Source organism: Poeciliopsis prolifica, unplaced genomic scaffold (genome assembly GCF_027474105.1).
Source record: "Poeciliopsis prolifica strain line A6 unplaced genomic scaffold, Auburn_PproV2 SCAFFOLD022, whole genome shotgun sequence".
Taxonomy (NCBI): Eukaryota; Metazoa; Chordata; class Actinopteri; order Cyprinodontiformes; family Poeciliidae; genus Poeciliopsis; species Poeciliopsis prolifica.
Window position 1 is genome coordinate 5,972,783 of NW_026562397.1, and position 20,908 is coordinate 5,993,690.

General features: G+C 38.8%; 1 protein-coding gene across 7 annotated transcripts; it reads left to right on the top strand.

Moving 5' to 3' along the window:
- The first annotated feature begins 8,634 nt into the window (after positions 1-8,634).
- dyrk1ab (dual-specificity tyrosine-(Y)-phosphorylation regulated kinase 1A, b) lies at positions 8,635-18,979 on the top strand. Of its 7 annotated transcripts, none has more exons than XM_055045657.1 (12): positions 8,635-9,371; positions 11,150-11,226; positions 12,692-12,888; positions 13,171-13,263; positions 13,519-13,707; positions 13,799-13,946; positions 14,036-14,322; positions 14,418-14,564; positions 14,644-14,784; positions 14,889-15,192; positions 15,945-16,069; positions 17,582-18,979. In XM_055045657.1, the coding sequence occupies exons 3-12, from the start codon at positions 12,769-12,771 to the stop codon at positions 18,167-18,169; spliced, it is 2,142 nt and encodes a 713-aa protein (XP_054901632.1). In that variant the 5' UTR covers positions 8,635-9,371; positions 11,150-11,226; positions 12,692-12,768; the 3' UTR covers positions 18,170-18,979. The 7 variants fall into 7 exon arrangements, with proteins under 7 accessions (XP_054901632.1, XP_054901628.1, XP_054901627.1 ...); XM_055045653.1 differs by having other exon boundaries at positions 11,150-11,216; XM_055045655.1 differs by lacking the exon at positions 8,635-9,371 and adding an exon at positions 9,382-9,609 and having other exon boundaries at positions 11,150-11,216.
- Positions 18,980-20,908: the final 1,929 nt, after the last annotated feature.

The following is a 20,908-nucleotide window of genomic DNA, read 5'->3' on the forward strand; positions in this document are numbered from 1 at the left end:
TATGGCCTCCTGCAAGTTGGGAGTGACACAATGTCTGAAATGAAAATTGTGTTTTCTTAAAAAAAGTAATTCCTTGTTTATTTGTCTTTTAATGTAGCATTTAATAAAATGCATGACCAGACACATTGTTCATGCAAAATCAGAATGTTTAATTTGTCTAACTGATCAGTGGTTATTGGATCATGTGACTGGAAATTGACCAGAAATGTGAGCTTGTTCAACCGAGAACAGTTTAAAGTGAAATAACGTTTTGCTTGAAGTCACAGTATTAAATCATACCAGCTCACAATTAAAGACAAGATATGCTGCCATAACTATTAGAAAACAATCTTCAAACAACCCGTCTCTTGTCGTTATCTAATGAACTTTAATTACCGAGTCAAAGCAAAAATAAAATTCTAGTTGACTTCAGTGGCATCTTAAAGGCAGCAGTTGAACCTTCATTTCCAGGTTAAACCACCTTCAAATGTTTTGCAGTGTGGATGACCCGACCAGGAGCATAAAGTCCCTGATAAGTTGGTTCCTCCAGTGGCGGTTCTAAACCACATTTACCAGAGGCGGGCAGGGTGGGGCCAGTGTTTTTTTAATTTTGTTATCTTGTTTTCATGGGAGCACAGAGCAAAAGAATGAAAAAAAAAACAACAGCGCTGAGTTTACAGAAGAAGCAGCTCCATTTTGTTTGCAGGTTTTCCCATAACCAGCTGATTACGATATGTTAGAAACCTTGGAGTGCTTGTGTTCTTGGGTTAGGACAGAAGAAGGTGACAGGAAATAATTGGAGGCTGATGCTTGAACAAACTTCACGTGTGATTTCATTGATGTTTCCTGAAATCGGAAAACCCACAAAAAAATTGAGAAATTTTCTCCTTTTGCCGTTAGTGGACAATAGACAAAGTTTTCTTAACATATGTAATGGAAACGCGTCATGCTGTCTGAAAACCTGAATGCACGTCCCCCATTTGGCATTTGTTGATGCTAGATAATGTATTATCAGCTTACAGTGGGTTGAAATTTATTCAGAGAAACGGGAAGAAAATATTCCAGCTTTAAATCAAATGGATTAAGCCCACAAAGAATAGTGGATGATTTACGTTCTTATGAAATAAATTAGACTTGGGGGGAAAAAAAGACTGTTATATAATCACTTCATTCAGTACATCATCTTAAAAGAAAAAAGAATTGGGCAAAATGACTGACCTCTTAAGTAATTTAGCAAAAAATCAAGACCAATCGGTGGGCATTTACTGAAGAATTAATTCAAACACTGCTTTTCTTTCCCCTCCCAACCATCTCCATCAACAGCTAATGACCGTCATCTGCAAATGAAAACATAAAGAGTTTGGATTCTCCACTTTTATTATGCTGGCAAATTGGCAGGTTCTCCATCTAGAGGTTAAACTCTTAGCTTTGCCTCTGTCTGGAAGAGACATGCATAACAGATTGACCAAGTGAACGCTGAGCCCAGCAATTGTTTTGCACTTCTCCACACAGCAGAAAATGTCGGGTTGTAATGTCAAGAGTCAAAAGTAAAAGTGTTACTTTGCAAAGTAAAGTTCCAGAAAAGTATGCTTAAGAAAAAACAAAATAAAATAGAGTAAAACCAGAATCAATCATACATAGTCTGTGTTTGCTGGGTGGTTGAGGGATTTCGTGGATTCCTTCCTCAGAGTCAGCGCAGGACGAGCTGAGTGGAGTTACTTCACAGAGAAACGTTTTCTGCTGCCTCTGCAACCGAATCTCACTTTTTTTAATTTCCTGTGAAAAGATGAGCAGCTTTACTTTGAGTCGGCTGCAGATGACTGGTCTATGTGCTAGTCCATGTGTTATAAATGCACGCTTTTTTTTATGATGTGCTTCTGTTATCCTTATCGAATTAATAGAGGTGTCAATAATTACATTGCACTACTTTAATGTTCTGTGAAGCGATAAAACCCAATGATATTAACATCTTCAAACACCCATGAGGGACACCGTAGTTATATAGGTGCTGCTGCTGCTGATGAGAAATGAACATGTTGAATAAGATGTCAACCAAAAGTTGAAATTAGCAGTCACGGGAAAAACTGAACCGAATTTAGCTTTATATTCTAAGTATTTTAACGATTTTGCACATTAGTGATTTTGGCCAACCTATGTGTTACAAAACACGTTCCTGTTCGACAACGTTTAACTGCAGATCCTTTTGTATGAATTTCTGCATCCATGCAGCGTGGAAATGAGGCGAGAAAACTGAGCTGCTGATGAAGAGTAAAGAAAACTCATCTGCATGGTTGACTCTAGCAGAGACCTTCATCTTCCTCTTGACAACACCCCACAGATTCTCTACCACGGTCATCAACTCGGTGGTTTTGGCTCTGCCTTCGAGGTGCCATGGAAAACGACAGCATCGCCACAAAGTTTGTCAGTAGAAGGGAGCATGAAGTGCTCTGAAATGAGCAAAATGATGACTGCAATGATTTTAGACTTGATAAAACATGGCTTCACACTGGGTGGGCCTCTGTCCCTCTTCACGCTGCAAAAGCCTCACCAAGTATTTGTGGTCTGCTTTATAGTACCCTTCATGTTAGACAAACATGTCATAAAAAGTGACTTTTTAGCAAGATATTGCTAAAAATATCGACTTTTGTTTTTAAGTCGATAAGTCCTTAATGTTGATGAAAAAGAAATATTTCCACTGGCAGATCATTTCACTTAGACCACCATTTTGCCCATGGTATAAGTGAAATATTGTAGTTTACCAGTGCAACTAATACTTTTTCCATTAATATTAAGGACTCATATTTCTTGCTGAAAAAGTTACTTTTAAGTTAGTTTTGTCTTATCTCAAGTTGCAGACATTTCTCCACCAGAAACTAGAAAGGTCTTTGTTATTTCTGGAAGGTTTGGTGTTCCTGCAGTGCACCCTTCCTCCAGACTTTGGGATCTTGATTTCAAAGTGAAACGAAAACTTCACTTTCATTTGAAAAAAAGAACAAAAAGGACTTTGGATCACTGAGCAGCAGTTCAGTCATTTTCTCCCATCGTCCAGGTAAGACGTTTCTAACTTTGCCTCTGTCTCAGGAATGACTTAAAGCAATAACTATTACAACTAACTAAGTGTTTTCAGTGTAACCGGAGCGCCTCTGTCGTCTGTTTTCAAATGAAAAGAGTGGGACTTTGAACACATGCCAAAGGACAATCAGCCAAGACGTATTTTGAGACTATTTGTGTGTGACTGTGTCACAATAAAAGTGCAGTATAAAATTTAATGCTTAAGTCGTTTCCAATCAAGCATTTAAAATTGCGTTTAAAAATGTTCCCTGGTTGATAATTAGCCACCTGGAGGATTTAGGAAAGATTTGATGGGTGTATTATTATTGTTCCAATACAAAAATCTCAGGTGCACAAAATTGTTGGATTGTGAATTGTTTTGTTTCATTTATATTTGTATTTGATTAGATTTTTTGGGGCAGGAATATGTTTTGACCCCTGGAGGGTTAGTTCTGGTTGTAATGTTTCAACTCCATCCCGCTTTATTTTCACCTCTGATGCATTGATTTTTGTATTTGTGTTTATTTGTATTTATTTTTGAAATTGTGTTTGAAATGTAATCAATTCCAAACTTAATGATGGAACTCGACTTCATGTCATGCTCTGATTGTTGATTCCATGTTGCATGACTTTGTGCTTTTAATGACGTGAAGCACTTTGAAATGCCTCGCTGCTGAAATGTGCTGTACAAATAAAACATGATCGATTTGATTGATCGAATTTGATGACTGTCACATGACAGACATCAGCAGGACATTATGTCTTTAGATAGTCACGATTTTTTTGTTTTGTTTTTTTCTAGTAAGAAACTTTTATTATTCTGGAGAAATAAATTTGGTTCTCATAAGAGTCAGTCTAGACTAAATTTAGAGCAAAAGTAAAATAATCGGACGCCATCAACGCAATCAGCAGAGTTAAAGTGGGCCTCTGCTGCCACCCTGTGGCAAAAGAGTAAACTTCTCAAACAGGCTGGATGACGTTTTTTTTTTTTTTTTTTTTTTTTTTTTGGTTTTCTTCTTTCTTTGCTTTTCTGAACTTTAAACAGGATGAACAGAATTTTTCAGGCCTGTTCACACGTCCTCCTTCGGATTAAACCGCGTTTGTGTTATTTGAGATCCGCAGAGACCCCATTTCATCGGCCCTTAAACAAATATACACCCATCTGCAAACCAGGACAAACCTGCTGCTCCTGTTTGTCTTCATTTCTTCAATGAAGATGGTAAAATGGTCAGATGGTTTAGATTTTCACAAGCATTAAATTTCTTTCTCAATTTTTTGCACTTGTATTAAGACATCCTTTCAACTTTTTATTATTCAAATGAGCTCAAATGTGTGTCAGACCAATGAAACACAACTAAAATGTCATCAGTATGGCTCAAGCAATCTAGAATGTGTTATTGAGGTGTTTTAGCCTAATACAATTTGACAACAACAAAACAAACTATATTTTATAAATCAGGAGGTTCAGTCACAGCAGCTCCATTTTGGAAATTATTTAGTGATATGAAAAAATAAATAAATAAAACACCCAATGTCACACAACTGCTGTGGCAGGTCAAATAGATGCCGCTTTAGGTTGTGAAGGATTCAAATTAAAAGAGAAAGCTGAATGAAGAATTTTCATTCAGCTTTTTTTTTCTTCTTCAAAGAAGAAATGACAAATAGTGTTGTTGATTCAAAGCAGAAATAAAACCGGGTCTGTTCGTCAAGGCTGCTTAGCAAAGACCACCTGGGAGACAATAGTTATTTTTTTCCTCCTGGTGAAACGTCACAAAGGCAACAGCTTGAATTATACATCGCCTGTGTGAACAGATATAGAAATCATCTGACGTGTGGAAGTGAAAAGATACTTCTCTTACACACTTTCAATATCAGACTAACACCAGCTGAGTAGATACAAAATGCATATTTTAAATGATTGTTTCATTTATTAGGATAAAGTATTATTAACAGGTTGCATGCCTTAAACTGACAATGAGACTTGTTCATCAGTGTTGAAGAATTTAACCTCTCTTGGCAGAACTGTTGTCCAGGCAAGACGGTTGTTGGACAATAGAAGTCTTATTAATTTCATTACCTCGCATCTTATTTGGGCTTTAGTGCCCACTTGACCGTAAAATAGTCCTTCTCAGTCAACGTCTTGTCTTTAAACTTCATGGGGCTAAATGAAAAAGTTGATGACCGAGCCGTGGACGCCTGCAGCCGCTGTAGAGCGACCGCTTCCTCTAATAATGTTGCTTTTTAGACGGCCATGTCTTCCTGGGTTTTACAGTGGCGTCGTACTCTCTCCATTTTCAGATGACAGACAGACAGACAGACTTGTGAGAGACGCCAAAGCTTAGGATCTTGTTTTATAATCTAAATCTGCTTTAAGCTTCTCCAGACTTCAGTCCTCTTAGAAACTTCAGATGCCTTCACAGAACACTAGAAATTAGACGAGATGATCTCTGTGAAATATTCACTTCACAAGGTTGCTCTATTTCGTGAAAGTTTAAATCACAACAAAATTGAAAAAAATCTTATGTATATATATATATATATATATATATATATATATATATATATATACATAAGATTTTATATATATATATATATATATATATATATATATATATATATATATATATATATATATATATATAAAACTTTCTCCAGCTGAACAGAAACAAAACTGAAGCCATTATTTTTGGACCTAAAGAGGAACGATCTAAAGTCAATGCACAGCTTCAGTTATTACAACTAAAACCAATCGATCGGCCCGAAACCTGGGAGTAGTGATGGACTCTGACCTGAACCTTCAGCTCTACATAAAGACAGTTACAAAGTCAGCCTTCTATCACCTGAAGAACATCTCCAGAATTAGAGGACTAATGTCTCAGCCAGATCTAGAGAAACTCATTCATACGTTTATCTTTAGTCGCATTGATTATTGTAACAGCGTCTTCACAGGTCTGTCCAACAAATCAATCAAACAGCTGCAGCTGATCATGTTCTCACTAAAACCAGGAATATAGAGACATAACACCAGTTTTAAAGTCCCTCCACTGGCTCCCTGTAGCTCAAAGAATAGATTTTAAAATACTGTTGTTAGTTTATAAATCAGTGAACGGTTTAGCACCACAATACATCAAAGATCTGCTGTTGTTGTATCAACCTTCCAGACCTCTCAGGTCTTCTGGTTCTGGTCTGCTTTGCATCCCCAGAACCAGAACCAAGAGAGGAGAAGCAGCTTTCAGCATCTATGCACCAACAATTTGGAACAAACTTCCAGAAAACTGCAAAACAGCAGAAACTCTTACTTTCTTTAAATCTCAATTGAAAACCCACCTGTTTAGAATTGTATTTGACATGTAATATGTAACAATGTATTGTTTATTCTATGTTGCATGACTTTGTGTTTATGATATAAAGCACTTTGAAATGCCTTGCTGCTGAAATGTGCTATACAAATAAAATTTGATTTGATTTTTAAGGCCCTATTTTAAGGAGTCGAATTGACAAACCAAATTTGTGCTCACATATACAGTTTGTTCATAACAACTGAGCTAACATAGTTGTTGTTCTGTGTAATGGCTCAAAAATACATGCTTTTGTATCTATCTTTGTACTTGATGATAAGTAGTAATAAATCAAGATGAATGAGTGAATGGAATATCCAGGTCATCACTGTTTATAGAAACTAATTGCTGCTATCATAAATTAGGGATTAGTGTTTTGTCCTGCATCTTGGAGGAAACCAGGTCCTCCTGTGAAAAAATGTCCAGAAACAATGTCCAGACCACGACCTGGTGTTGCTGAGGATAAAGTTCAGCTTAAGGAGCATTGCTCACCTCTGCCACCTAGTGATCCCTGGCTGGTACTGCTCCCATATGGAGTTTGTCTTACAGATTAGCTGATTCGTCCTGTTCTTGCTTTTATTCAGACTTGAGTCAATTCTTTGACTAATAAATTTTGGTTTCTACTTGAGCTAAAATATAGTGAAGTGCTTAGAGTTGAGAACATTTTTCCCCCCACTATGCTGCCCACCCGCATTCATGGATTATTGCACATTTTTCTTGACGTTGAATTTTTTTATATGTATCATTATTTTGATCTTACCAGTCTGGAAATTGAATAGATTCTTAATATTTTGTGAACATTTAAAGAACCCCCCCTCCCCTCCCAAAAAAAAAAAACAATACAGATCAAGTAACGAACTGGAGCCTAGACACACTGTCCATTACTTTTGTTTATAGCAACAGCTGATGAAATTCTCAACATTTTTGACCGTGATTTCAGTATCTGGTATTTATCATTGAAACAGGAAAGATAAACTAATAAATTATGTTTTTCTTTTTTTTTTTTAATTACATGCTATTCTTCCGTAGCTGTTTTGACCTTGGATGTGTTCTGTCTTGGACATGTTGATACAAAAACTATTTGAATCTACCAATGAGATGGAAGTAAAATAAAAAATTGCTATTATTTTATCTTCCTTAGGTGACCTTTAATAAATTTTGTAAAGCCTGAATGAGTGCTGTTTTTTTTTTATTTACAAGTCATTTGTAACTTGTAAACAACAAGTTACAAATGACTATATACAGACAGACAGACAGACAGACAGACAGAGAGAGAGAGAGAGAGAGAGAGAGAGAGAGAGAGAGAGAGAGAGAGAGAGAGAGAGAGATAGATAGATAGATAGATAGATAGATAGATAGATAGATAGATAGATAGATAGATAGATAGATAGATAGATAGATAGATAGATAGATAGATAGATAGATAGATAGATAGATAGATAGATAGATAGAGATAGATAGATAGATAGATAGATAGATAGATAGATAGATAGATAGATAGATAGATAGATAGATAGATAGATAGATAGATATAGCATATTTACCAAAAGTGTAGCAACAATGACTCCAAAGAACTGCAGGCCTCACTTCCCTCAGTTATGAGTCGTGTTTGTTCTTTGACTGTAGAGACAGGAGAAAAATGGTTCCAAGACAAAAACCGCTGCTCAGCAAAAACATTAAAACATGTCTTATTTTATTCAGAACGCATTTGTCACTTGCTGTGATAAATGGAAATTAGGAAGGGGTCAAACACTTTTCACACCACTGTACATTCACATATTCTTTTTTTTTTAAACATCACAAAAAAAAAACTGAAAATAAAATAAACGGAATTAAAAATTAATGAACGCAATTATTCATTTTCATGTATATTTACAATTGTCAGTTAAATAAGTAAACGTAATACATGCAAGCCATTTATTAATTTATTTTTTATTCAACTGACTTTCATTGATAATAATTATATGGACCTTGAAAGTCCCATCTCACTTTTCGCCACGTTCTAATTTTATTTAACATTTTCAATAAAAGGAACAGTAGAATATGTCCCACAGCAGTATTATCATCATTACTACTTCCGTTTCTATTATTTGTGAAGAGTTTGTGCGCGTGAGCGAAGTAAAGCTGGCCAGCTCAGAATTTATTCGTCATTGGTACATCCGGGTCCCTTTTTTTTTTTTTTTTTTTTTTTTTGATTGACAGTTGCCATGGCAACAAGCTAGAGCATCGCCATTTTGTCAGGAGGCTTTTTTGCCCCCCCCCCCCAGCTCAGTCTTTTTCAAATGTTCTCCCTTCCCGCCGGAATAATGCTGTCAGTGGATATATGTTTCAAGTTTTCGGATTTCGAAACGCGTCTACTGAAACGGATGGAGAAGATCGAGAGGCCGACGTTTTAACAGAGTTGGGAATAATTAGGCGGCGCCGCTCTAACTCAGTTGTCCGTGTCTCTGGTCCACCGGGCCGGTTCATTGCGCAGGTTTGGACCGCGCGCCATTTTGTGAAAATTGACACAAAATTCCTGACCAAAAATTATAAGAGGACGCTGCTTCTGTTTGGTGTCTAGGATGCTCTGGATGTAACCGCGTTGTCGCGCCCGTCGAAGAGACCGACGCATTGGCTGCAAAGACGGCGTTAAATCAGAATTTGGCGTAACGTTTATTTAGCGGCAGCTACAGTCGTTAGCTTCAGGCTAGTAGTCAGGGCAAGCAGCTAACGTATGCTACGTTCATTTTGTCAGCTAGCGCTAGTTAGCATGTTGCTTGTCATCAGCTGATAAAAACATTTGATGAATTTGCTTCGGTCGTGGATGTTGGTCATCAAAACATTGGACATGAAGCGCTCACAGGATATGACTGACGAGTTTTTTTAAGAATTTTTTTGCCGGCCAGAGGACGGGGATTGGATTTACTCGCTAACCCGCACAGGGAGGGGAGAATCTCGAACTGGATAAGTTTCCTCATCTTACAGTTTATTGGACTTTAAATGAAGATCGTGCCATCAGAGGTGAGCAATTCCAAGCTGTCCTGTCGCGTATTTCTCGTTCATTTCTTGCCTTTTTTCTGATGTGTGCTGTGTGAATGGTTAACAATGATGGACGCGGTAGTGAAGTTGAAAATGGTAGCTTTTTTGGTGTGGCGGCTAGCTAACAATTCGCGAATCCGGTTCTGCTTAACGTTTGTTTTCAGTCAGTAGGTCAAGGGATGGATTGTAATGTCGGACGGGAGGAGCATCCCAGCTGACTGTGAGTTATATGTCTGAGTTTGGAATGAGTGTCATGCTGGCACAGTTACTGCTAGCCCTGCTCTATTAGACTTTGTCATTGTATGACTGAAGCTCTGTTAGCTTACCTCACACGATTTGATCTGCTGTCAGTGCTTAACTTTGGTAATATCGGGGGGTCTGTTTTGGGTTTAACCGTTCTAATTGAGCTAACCCGGCTAATGGTCAGCGTTGACTTGTTGACGAACCAGCTGAATGGGCCCCACAGCCCGCTGGCTTGAACACAGCGTCACCAGCTAACGTCGGGTTGGTGAGCAGATATGCTCGTCTGTCCCGCAGTTTTCAGGGTAACGAAGACAACGTTAGCTTGTTGGTCCTGCTAACGGTAACGTGAGCCCGAATCCGTTTGTCATCTAGTTGAGGATTTCGAGTCTCCCACGAACGATGTGTAGCAAGAGAGGTGGGGAAATTAACTCTGAATATGCATCCTAAATTCTAACCATGACGAGATCTACCCAATCTTCTGTAAGTATAGAGCCACTCGGGATGCGTCTATTTACATTGGGGCTTTCTTTTCATTTTTTTTTTTTAATTGTTAGGATGAGTTCTGTTTGACTCAGCTTTGGAATGGATCTATCGGTTGGGCGTGAGAAGATGACACACAGGCTCGTTGCTGGGATCTCTTATCCATCTCTTTATGCCATAATTCGGTTTCTAATATCGAGCTAACCATCGTTATATTTACACATAAATAGGCCCGCGGATGCCGTAATGACTAGAGCCAGGAAAGGAACTGTTCATACGTTAGTACTGAACATTAAGGATCTGGCAGACGTTTAGAAGAAACTAACACAAAAAAAGCTACAAGTGTGCTTACAAAAAGGGCTTTTCTTTGCCATTACTGTTTCAATTCTCTAACCTGGACTTTTATTATGCATTTTTTAAAATAAAATGAAACTATAGTTGTCTTAGTTTAATGCTAGCTAATGTGTTTATAAAACTAAATATAAACCACAGTTGATATATTTCAGTTCTTGGTAATTTTGCAAAGACCTATATTGTAAATATAGCTGCTCCACCGGGGTTATGGCTAACAACCACCTATTTTAAGATGATTTCGTGTCATAAATAGCAGATTTTAAATAGCATATGTACTGAGAGGAGAGCAACCTTCGTTTAGGCCTTCAGCAGTAATAATTCCTATTCCACTGTTCAGGGCTCTGAGCTTCTCTAAGCTAATTTATTCTTTAGCATTTATTTATTTTTTCTACAACACCTCTATGTCCTTTTTTTATTATTAATTACATATATTTCTCTTTGAACCACAAGAAACTCACTTTTTAAATTATTATTATTTTTTTTTAAAATAAGGAATTGTATCTTCAGTAGTCATACTTCCACAGAATCCTGACTCACCCCACGCACTTAAAAAAAGTTTTCGGGGTGTCCTTTTTGTCTGTCCGTTTTGTCACCTTTTCCGCAACAAAAGTTCTAGCTTCAGCGCAATTAGACGAAACATGAGCAGTGAAGATTTGTAATATGTGTGTTTTTATCCTTTATAGTGGATTGTGGTTTGCTGCTGGACTCTCCTCCCAGGACGATATGAAATTTTACAGAAGATGCATCCAGGTTAGCTGATGTATGGTAAACCTTAAACCCATTGGTGGGGGGGCATAGGTTACATTTCATTTCTTCCTTCTCCCCTTGTGCGGCTGCTTTAAATTCGGCATCTGATCCAACATTTTAGAACAATTAAAAATTTTAAAAAATCAATATACACACATATATATATACATATATATGTAAAGAACAGTGCTCGAAGGGGTTAATTTGTTTTTAAAAAGCAGAATAATAATTGTAAATGACGTCCTCATAAAATATCCCTGTTTTTATTTTTCTTAAACTGCTTATGTTCATCTTGTACATTTTTAAGAGCTAACATTAATTTATTTTCGAGTTTGTAAATGTAAATATGACAATACAATGGATAGGAAAGGGGGGAAAAAAAGGTATGTGCTAGCCCTCAGATGCGTTGCTGATCTTTGGTCTATCATCTTACAGTTCCTCTTCTTTCTGGCAGTGGATGTGTGGATTTTTTTTTATTTATTTTTTTATCCTTTTCCATAGCTGGGTCAGCTTTCTAACGCTCTTAGATGGAGTGCAGGTTTTGGGCTGTGCAGCTATTTTGCTGTCAGGCTCTTGTGTTGAAAGCAACGTCTAAGTGTGCCAAAGTTCAATTTTATTTCTTGTTTATTTCTTGTTTTCTCATTGGAAAATGGGAGCAGCTCTGCCCTGGCAACAAAAGTAGGCTATTTGCATACTGCGTTGTGATTGGTCTGTGCATTGATGGGCTTGCCAAATCACGCTGTATCTCTGTGGTGATAGGCTATGCTAATTAGGTGCTGTTGCTGGGATTCTGAATAGTGGTTACTGTGTAGCACTGGTGAATTGTGTTGTCTGGAGAGAGATGCTGATAGCTGAACATGCTATTTAATAATTTTTTGATTCCTTCTGGCTTAAAATGAAGGATGATTCACTGTACAGTGTGGAGATGCTGTGTTTTCACCCCTTCTCACTGCTAAACCTGCTGTTTTTCTCCTTTTTCCTCACAAAGGTTGTTTTATTGCTGTTGTATTTTACATTTTTCTTATACTGGAATGCTTTTTATTTTTTTTAAATATGTTTAATAAGTCATTGCTATTTATTAAATTGACAATTATTTTTACAATTTCCAGATTTTTTTGTTATTTTTCACATATTTTAATGTGCATTTCTTATGTCTGGGTTTATAAATTTAAAAAGGTGTAAATGCTACACTTTATTGGGTTTATATATAAATGTCTTTTACACATAAAGATAAATTTATAAATTTAAGTTTTTGTTCATATTTGCTCCATTCAGCCAAATACAGGTTTTGTTTATATTGTGCCCATACAGTAAAATAGAATCTTTTATGTGTTTTATTTGTAGACAAAAAAAATCTGATGCTACATAAATAAGGTGCAATTGATTCATATGTAAATGAATATATTTTTCTTGCTTGTGTTTTTAATAAATTCTATGTGTGAATCAATGCAACTTCTAACAGTGTTAATTTCTCCCAGGAGGAGAGACTTAAGCATGCAAACCTTCGTCCGTCCGGCTTGCGCCCTCTTTTTCTTTACACACTGCTGGTCTTCAGATGGCTGCTCCAATGCCCCATACGCACCAGCAGTACAGTGACCGCCATCAGCCAAGCACTGACCAATCTGTTACGGTCTTACCGTACAGCGACCAGACACCACAGCTCACTGCCAATCAGGTATCCTATCCCCATCCTGCTGTACCCCGGGTTTAAAGCACTTAGGAGAACCCTCGTACTTACTGTAACGTGCAACACTGCTTCCCTCTTTTTTCCCTCTGTCACTAGGCAAAAGAAGCAGCTTGTCAAATAATGTCCCCTTCAATTTAGTCATGTGCTGAATTACTCATTTTAAAGTTACATTTATTTAAAGTTAATAAATGTGATGTCATCTTTATTTATTTTTTTTAATGGGTTGTGTTTTTTATTAAGACATTTTTTTTTCTACTTTTGACACTCCAGAGGCACATGCCCCAGTGCTTTCGTGACCCAACTTCAGCTCCCCTGAGGAAGCTCTCCATTGACCTTATCAAAACATACAAACACATCAATGAGGTTAGTATGCTTATTTTTGTTTCACTCCTTCCAGTTTTGTTAGTTTTTACCATCTAAACGTGTAAACAGTTTGACCTGGTCATGCAAGCTGAGAGAATTTCTAAATGTACTTTGCAAGCCCAACATAGAGTGATTAATAAAGCAAAATGCCAGATTAAACAATGTTGTCAATACACTTTTCAAAGCTAAATCGCAGTCAATTGTCATATTTTCTCTGTGTGTGATTTTTATGTGGTTTCATCTGTGAATTCACAGGTGTATTATGCAAAAAAGAAGAGACGGCACCAACAGGGTCAGGGTGAAGACTCCAGTCACAAAAAGGAGAGGAAAGTCTTTAATGATGGCTATGACGATGATAACTACGACTACATCGTCAAGAATGGTGAGAAGTGGATGGACCGTTATGAGATTGATTCCTTGATAGGAAAAGGATCATTCGGACAGGTGAGTTTAAAAGTTGTTGTGATTAAAAATACTTATTTAACAAAGGTTATTTTTGCCCGATGTCAAGATTTGGTCAAAATCCCCCCCTCAGGTTGTAAAAGCATACGACCGAGTAGAGCAAGAATGGGTCGCCATTAAGATCATCAAGAACAAGAAGGCTTTCCTCAACCAAGCCCAAATAGAAGTGCGCCTCCTGGAGCTGATGAACAAACATGACACCGAGATGAAATACTACATTGGTACGTACTCTGAGTCTGGCAAAAACACGGCTTTCTTTCGCTTCAACTAAAAGAAAGCTAAAATAGAATTCCAACTTGCTTTGCCGCAGTTCACCTAAAGCGACACTTCATGTTTCGGAACCACCTCTGCCTCGTGTTCGAGATGCTTTCGTACAACCTCTACGACCTGCTCCGAAACACCAACTTCCGCGGTGTCTCACTCAACCTCACCCGGAAGTTTGCCCAGCAGCTATGCACGGCACTACTCTTCCTGGCCACGCCTGAGCTCAGCATCATCCACTGTGACCTGAAGCCGGAGAACATTCTCCTCTGCAACCCCAAGAGGAGCGCCATCAAAATAGTGGACTTTGGCAGCTCATGCCAACTGGGACAAAGGGTATGAAGCCGCGAGTCGTCTTTATCTGTGATTAAGATGAGCGATAAAGCTTCGCATTTGTTTATTCTGTTTTCTTCTTCTCCCTTTCTGTGTAGATTTACCAATATATCCAGAGTCGCTTCTACCGTTCCCCAGAGGTGCTGCTGGGAATGCCCTACGACCTGGCCATCGACATGTGGTCCTTGGGTTGCATCTTGGTAGAGATGCATACTGGAGAACCTCTCTTTAGTGGAGCCAATGAGGTAAATGATTACTAGTTATGTTCTGCCTCACGATTTATGATGTTCAGCGTGATTAATTAATCTTTTTTTTCCCCACCAGGTTGACCAGATGAACAAAATAGTCGAGGTTCTTGGCATCCCACCTAATCACATAATGGACCTAGCCCCCAAAGCCAGGAAGTTCTTTGAGAAGCTTTCGGATGGTACATGGAGTGTTAAGAAGACCAAAGATGGCAAAAGGGTGAAGCCAACTTTCTTCTCATGAACTGAAAGCTATTTTAAAAATATTTGCGTTTTAAATTTTCGTTGTTTTTATGTAATGTAATTATTATTTTTTTTTTTCAGTATAAACCTCCAGCTTCGCGGAAGCTCCACTCCATCCTCGGTGTGGAAACAGGGGGTCCAGGTGGCCGGCGGGCGGGGGAGTCCGGCCACGCCGTTGCTGACTACTTGAAGTTCAAGGACCTGATTCTTCGGATGTTGGACTACGACCCCAAGAGTCGCATCCAGCCCTACTACGCCCTGCAGCACAGCTTCTTCAAGAAGACTGCGGACGAGGGGACCAATACGAGCAGTAGCGTGTCTACGAGCCCCGCGTTAGAGCAGTCCCAGTCTTCAGGAACCACCTCCAGCACCTCCTCAAGTTCAGGTAGAGGTCACCAGAAGCAGGGACACGCCCAGTTAGAGATGCACCAATCATTGCCTTTTCTGGATTTTTACCAGATTTTGCTTTTCTTTGATATTTGACTTTGTATTAACGGCCACCTGTTATTTATTTTTACATTCCTTTTTATTTGTTTTTGTTTGTTTAATTAGCACAAAAAATAATTCAAAAATACTTTATTGGTCCCGTAGGGAAATTAAATTCCGTTTAGAATCATATTCACTCAAGATTCTTCAAATAGTTGTTGGTGATGTTGGTGATTTGGTTGAAGTGATAGCTTCTTTCTGTACAAAAGATAAATACATCACAAGATTATCCTAATTTAGGCAATAAGCTAAACACTTTTTGATGTTTGCCCAATTCAAAGTACTCTGAAGATGGCAAGAAGTTCCTTTTTTTGCGATTAGACTTATCAATCATTGACCAGATCAGAATAGAAATGACCTTTATTATCCCACAAAGGGGGAATTTAGGTGTAATTTAGGCAGCAACAAATATAAAGTTTCACACAATAGGTGTTAAAAAGCAATGGAATATTGTCTAATACCAATTGACTGGTACATCTCTGATTGTTGGCTAGTTTGGTTTCAGGATAATTTAGTAATCAGAATTAAAGTTTGATGAATCATCTTTCTAGCTACTTGCCGTTTACTTTGTCCGTTATTTTAAAGTTCTAGCCAGAGAACATGGTTGAGGCTGATGAAGTTGTGCTGGTGACACTTGTTGTTTACATTCAGGAGGATCGTCTGGAACTAGTACCAGTGGCAGAGCGAGATCAGACCCTACCCATCACCACTTGCACAGTGGAGGACACTTTGGCACGACCATGCCTGCCATGGATGGTGACAGCCTCTGTCCACAGGTCAGTACGGCAGCCGGAAAGATTTTCATTTTTCTAAAAATGTAGCAGAAAACGTTAATTGCATTCTGATGAAGTTATGAAGTTTGATCTCTTCTTTCAAATGAAGTTTTCTAATGTTGCTCTATTGGAATTAGAAGTTTTAATATTGGTGTAGTGGGTCCCATATTGTAAGATGTTTTAATATTGTTTTTGGTTCATTCAAAAGATTTTAACATTGGCTTAAAAAAAGCCTTTTCCAGTTTACCGTCTTAAAAAGTGTAGAATCTATGTCACATGTTGGATTACTTTTATTTTGTCTTCTTTTAGGTTAGTTCCAATAAGTTGATAGTTCCAATAAGAAAAATGATTTCTATGTCAAAAATACCCACCATGCACTGCTTCATAAAGTTTTACATCATTCTAAAAATGGTTTGAGGTTTTTGAAATGTAATTATTTTAACGCAACAAATTTGTTATGTGGAGAAACAAATTTCTGCTTCATTGACATTGTAATGCAAAGATGGTGATCTAATAAGGGTGAAACATTGGGATGCATTTAAGAGCTTTAAGAAAAGGCTCCAGGTCATTTCTCCTGTGGCTAATTTTATACGTACACTTTTCCATTTTGTCACTTTCTACTTCTATTCCTCAATTAGTGAAACAACCCAATGTAAATTAAACCATGTCGTCAATTTATTTCTTTCGTAATGAAGTATTTTATTGAATTGTGGCAGAAAATGCCTTAGACACAAATATGCTGCACTTCAGTTGGATATGATTACCTTCAAACTTTTTAATCCAAGCACTTTTCCGTTCATTTGTTTCTGATTCCAGTTTGGACCAGTTGACTGTTTTGTGACAAATTAGGATCCCAGATCAAATCAAAAAAGTAATAGTTACTATTGTTTGGAGTATTTTCTTAATTTACACTTTTAGAAATGAAATGTCATCATACTGATAAAGTGCTTTATGAGGACACTCAGACATAAAAAAGAAGAATAATTAAATTTAATGAATAGAAGAATATCATCACCTTCCGAACAGGGAAGATATTTCTTACAAAAAGTGATTTGGGCCATTGTTTTAGGAAGGTGACAATATAGAACATGACCTCATTCAGGGTTTTCCCCAATGTATTATAAGGGCACCTGGGTGGCGTGAGGATTGAACCAGGAACCTGCTGATTGCAGGGCAAAGTCACACCACCGTCACCACTATCGTCCCAAAGACGGATCAGGCCAAGTTCATAGTGGGTGTGAGGGGGGTACGAACCAATTATGCTGTGTCTGCATGGTATTTTTTTGTAAATTATGGTGTCTGCTTGTGCACCTCTGAATTTTTGTAACTTAAAAAAAAATTGACACAGAAGTATGGCTTGCTGCTAGTGAACTGCCCCTACCACTGGGCTTTGCAGGCTTTCTGGGGGAAACCCTTGACATTATTGGGTGACAGAGTGGGTACAACCAGGTGGAGTCAGGTTGTTCTCTTTAGGTTGTGTGATACTGACTCCTCTCTCTCACCTGCCACTCACAGGCAAGACAGCCTTACCCACCCCCACTGGTGTGGGGAGGCGGCGTTGGACCCGAGTCAGTCACTGGAGAAACCCACCCAGTTCAGGAGACCACCTTCCACGTTCCCCCCCAGCACCCCAAGGCCCTGCACCCCCACTCCCATTTCCACCATCACCACGGGCAGATGATGGCGACGCGTCCGCGCCCGCGCCACTACACCTCCCCGACACACAGCTCTTCGACGCAGGACTCCATGGAGGTGGTGCACGGCCACCTGTCCATGACCTCCCTGTCTTCCTCTGCCTCCTCTTCCTCGACATCGTCCTCTTCCACTGGGAACCATGGGAACCAGGCCTACCAGCTCCGCCACTTGCCCGCCGGAGCCCTTGACTTTGGTCAGAACGGTGGGCTGAGCATGGGGCTAGGTGCCTTCTCGAACCCACGGCAGGAGACTGGAATGGCAGCGCACCCTGCATTCTCCATGGGCACGAACACGGGGCCTGGCCATTACCTAGCGGAAGGCCACCTGGGCATGAGGCAGGGCATGGACCGGGAGGAGTCTCCAATGACTGGAGTATGTGTGCAGCAGAGTTCTATGGCCAGTTCGTGACTGCACTGACAATTTGGCTGTGTGTTTCTTTTTTTTTTTTTTTTTTTTTTTTTTTTTTTGTTCTGTTTTTTTCTTTCCTTTCCCTCCTCTCCCCCGTGCGTCATTTTTAAAGGTGGTGTTTTTTACTACAAGGTATGTTGAGAACAAAAAGCTGCTCACGTCAGAAGGGAGATATCACTGAACCGCTACTACAGAGAAAAAAAAACAACAAACCCTTTGTTTAAAAGAATATATGTAATTTTTATCTTTTTTTGTTTGTTTGTTTGTTTGTTTTTTTGTTTCCTTTGCAATCATTAGGCACAAAATAATACTGCGGAATAACCATAGTGAGATTGAGACACCCATCTTACCATTTCACCAGTTTCATGTAACCACAAAGTAATCACCATATGGTATTATGTGGCAAAAAATGTCTTTGTTTTGAAGGAGCATTTCAGGAGCAAAGGTCGGAGCTTGTCTCTCAGCTAGCTTATTGGTGAAGAAATGCTCCGGCGTCCTGTTTAGGTTCAAACTGTGGAGCGCCTGACATAACTCTTCCACTCGGTCAGTAATTACTTTTGCCCTTTTTTTAAAAAGTGAAATTTCACATAAAAGCTGCTTGTAAATCCTGTAGCTTGACAACAAGGGGGAAGTGTTTTTGCGGTGATATTTCTTATTGGTCTTTTTTTTTTTTTTCCCTTCTTTTTTCGTGTGTGTGTGTGTGACTCTGTTAAAGGGGAGCACATAGCGGTGGAGTCCCAACGCGTGTGCTGGCCTGGTGGGGGGGGGGAAAGGAAGGGATTCCCGCTGGGGAGGGGGGAGTGAAGTGGGAAGTCGGATACTGACACCAGCCGGCGTTCAAAAAGGAGGAGAGAAGCACCGCCACCACCCCCCACCCACCCACCACCCACCACCACCAACCACCACCACCACCCCCAGACCCCACCACCTCAGGCCTAGAGGTCCTGTTGTCCCCAACAAGACGCAACCCGGGGGGCACGGGGGCCCAACACAGGCGAAGAGCAGCGACAGGGCACAGGAGACGAAAGGATCCGGCCCAGTTAAAGGAAGACAGTCAACGGCTGGTTCTAGATAACCCTTTGGCCTTATGACTCATGGACTTGGAGTGGAAATGGAGCTGGACATTATCATTTGAATTAAGATGGCTTTTCTCTATTTTTTTTTTCTCTCTCTCTCTCTGTCTCTCTCTCTAGACAGCCCTTAATTCTTTAAGAAATTTTAAAACAACTTAGAAAAGGTAAATAAGAATGGTAATCTGAGGCCTTTCTCGACAAAGATTTCGTCTTCAGCAGGGGCCCCACATAACAGGGTCTTTATTGTACACAACAACCTCCTAAACATTACTTCCTTGAAGTTCACTGGTTAAGGATTTTGCAATGGAAAGAACTTTTTATTCCAGAGTCTACCTTTTTTTTTTTTTTTTTTTTTTTTTTTTTCCTTCCTCCCCTTTTTGCATGTAGTCCCTCATTAGAACCACCCGCACAAGTCTCTCCATCCAAAACATGGAAACTGAAGAAAAAGAAAAAACAAAACCAAAAAAAAAAAAAGAGTTAAGTGACTGCCTTTTTTTCTCCTCAAATTATGCTGTGAATTTTACAAGAATTTATTTTCCCTTTGGATATGTTTTTATACCAAAGCAGTTGTTTTATAGCATATAGGTGTCTGTAACCAATAATGTAGCAGTTCACCACTTTGACGCAAAGTTTATCGAGATCTTATTTTAATGTCAACACAAAACAGCTGCAATATATTTACTTTTAGCAAAACTGGAGACCGTTGGCTATTGTGTATTCTGGCCCGATTTGTTTGCAACGTTTTACCAAAACTTTTTTCCATATTAAATTGGTAGATTATTTTGGGAGTCTTTAAAAAAAAGAAAACAAACAAGAAAACCGGGGGAAAAAAACTTGGTATGTTAGAGAACTTGGTAGTTACTCTGCAGGCTACAGAGTAGCAAGATAGAGACTGATGGTTTGAAAAAAACAAAAAGGAGACTAATGCGTTATATTTCTGTGTTGCCAGTTCTTTTTTTTTTCTTTTTCTTTTTTTTTTTTTTTTTTTTTTTCTTTTTTTTTTGACCCTCCCCCCCCCATCATACTATTTCAAAGGGTGTTGCTGCCTTTCATACATCATTTGGTCAACTTAGCTAGTTTCTGCCGTGATGCAAGACTTTGTCATTGTCTTGCCAGGGTAAGGGTATTTGTGGTAAACCAGTTTGTGTTGAATGGTATAGTTCTGATTTTGGTAGGTCAAATCCCCATGATTGTTGTCCTATTCAAAGGGGGGAAAAAAAGGTGTCTTGTCAGCCCCACCATAACAGTGCTTTGCCTAGGCAGACATGCATGTCCTCAAAACAGTCGATAACCAGAATAATTTTTTTTTATATCAGGGATTTTAAAGTGCTTTCTTTGTTCTGTTGTTCATTTTTACCACTTTTGAAATTTGAAAAATAAAAACAAAAGTATTTAAAAAAAGAAAAAAAAACTGCCCACTGTCACCTTGCCAATTAAGGGCGGGCCACAGGTCATGCTGTTGTCATTTTCTAAGAGATCCCATCCTTTCAGCAGCCATGCTTGGTATTTCCACGAACACAAATGTAAAGCTACCTATATTGAAGATTGGGGTTTGATCTGGATGTCAAGGTTAATTGCAGATTTGCAATCATTTTATTTTTATTTTCATACCCCGCTGAATTTGAGACATTTAGATCTTTTGTCAGTGGTTTTTAAAACTGGCACT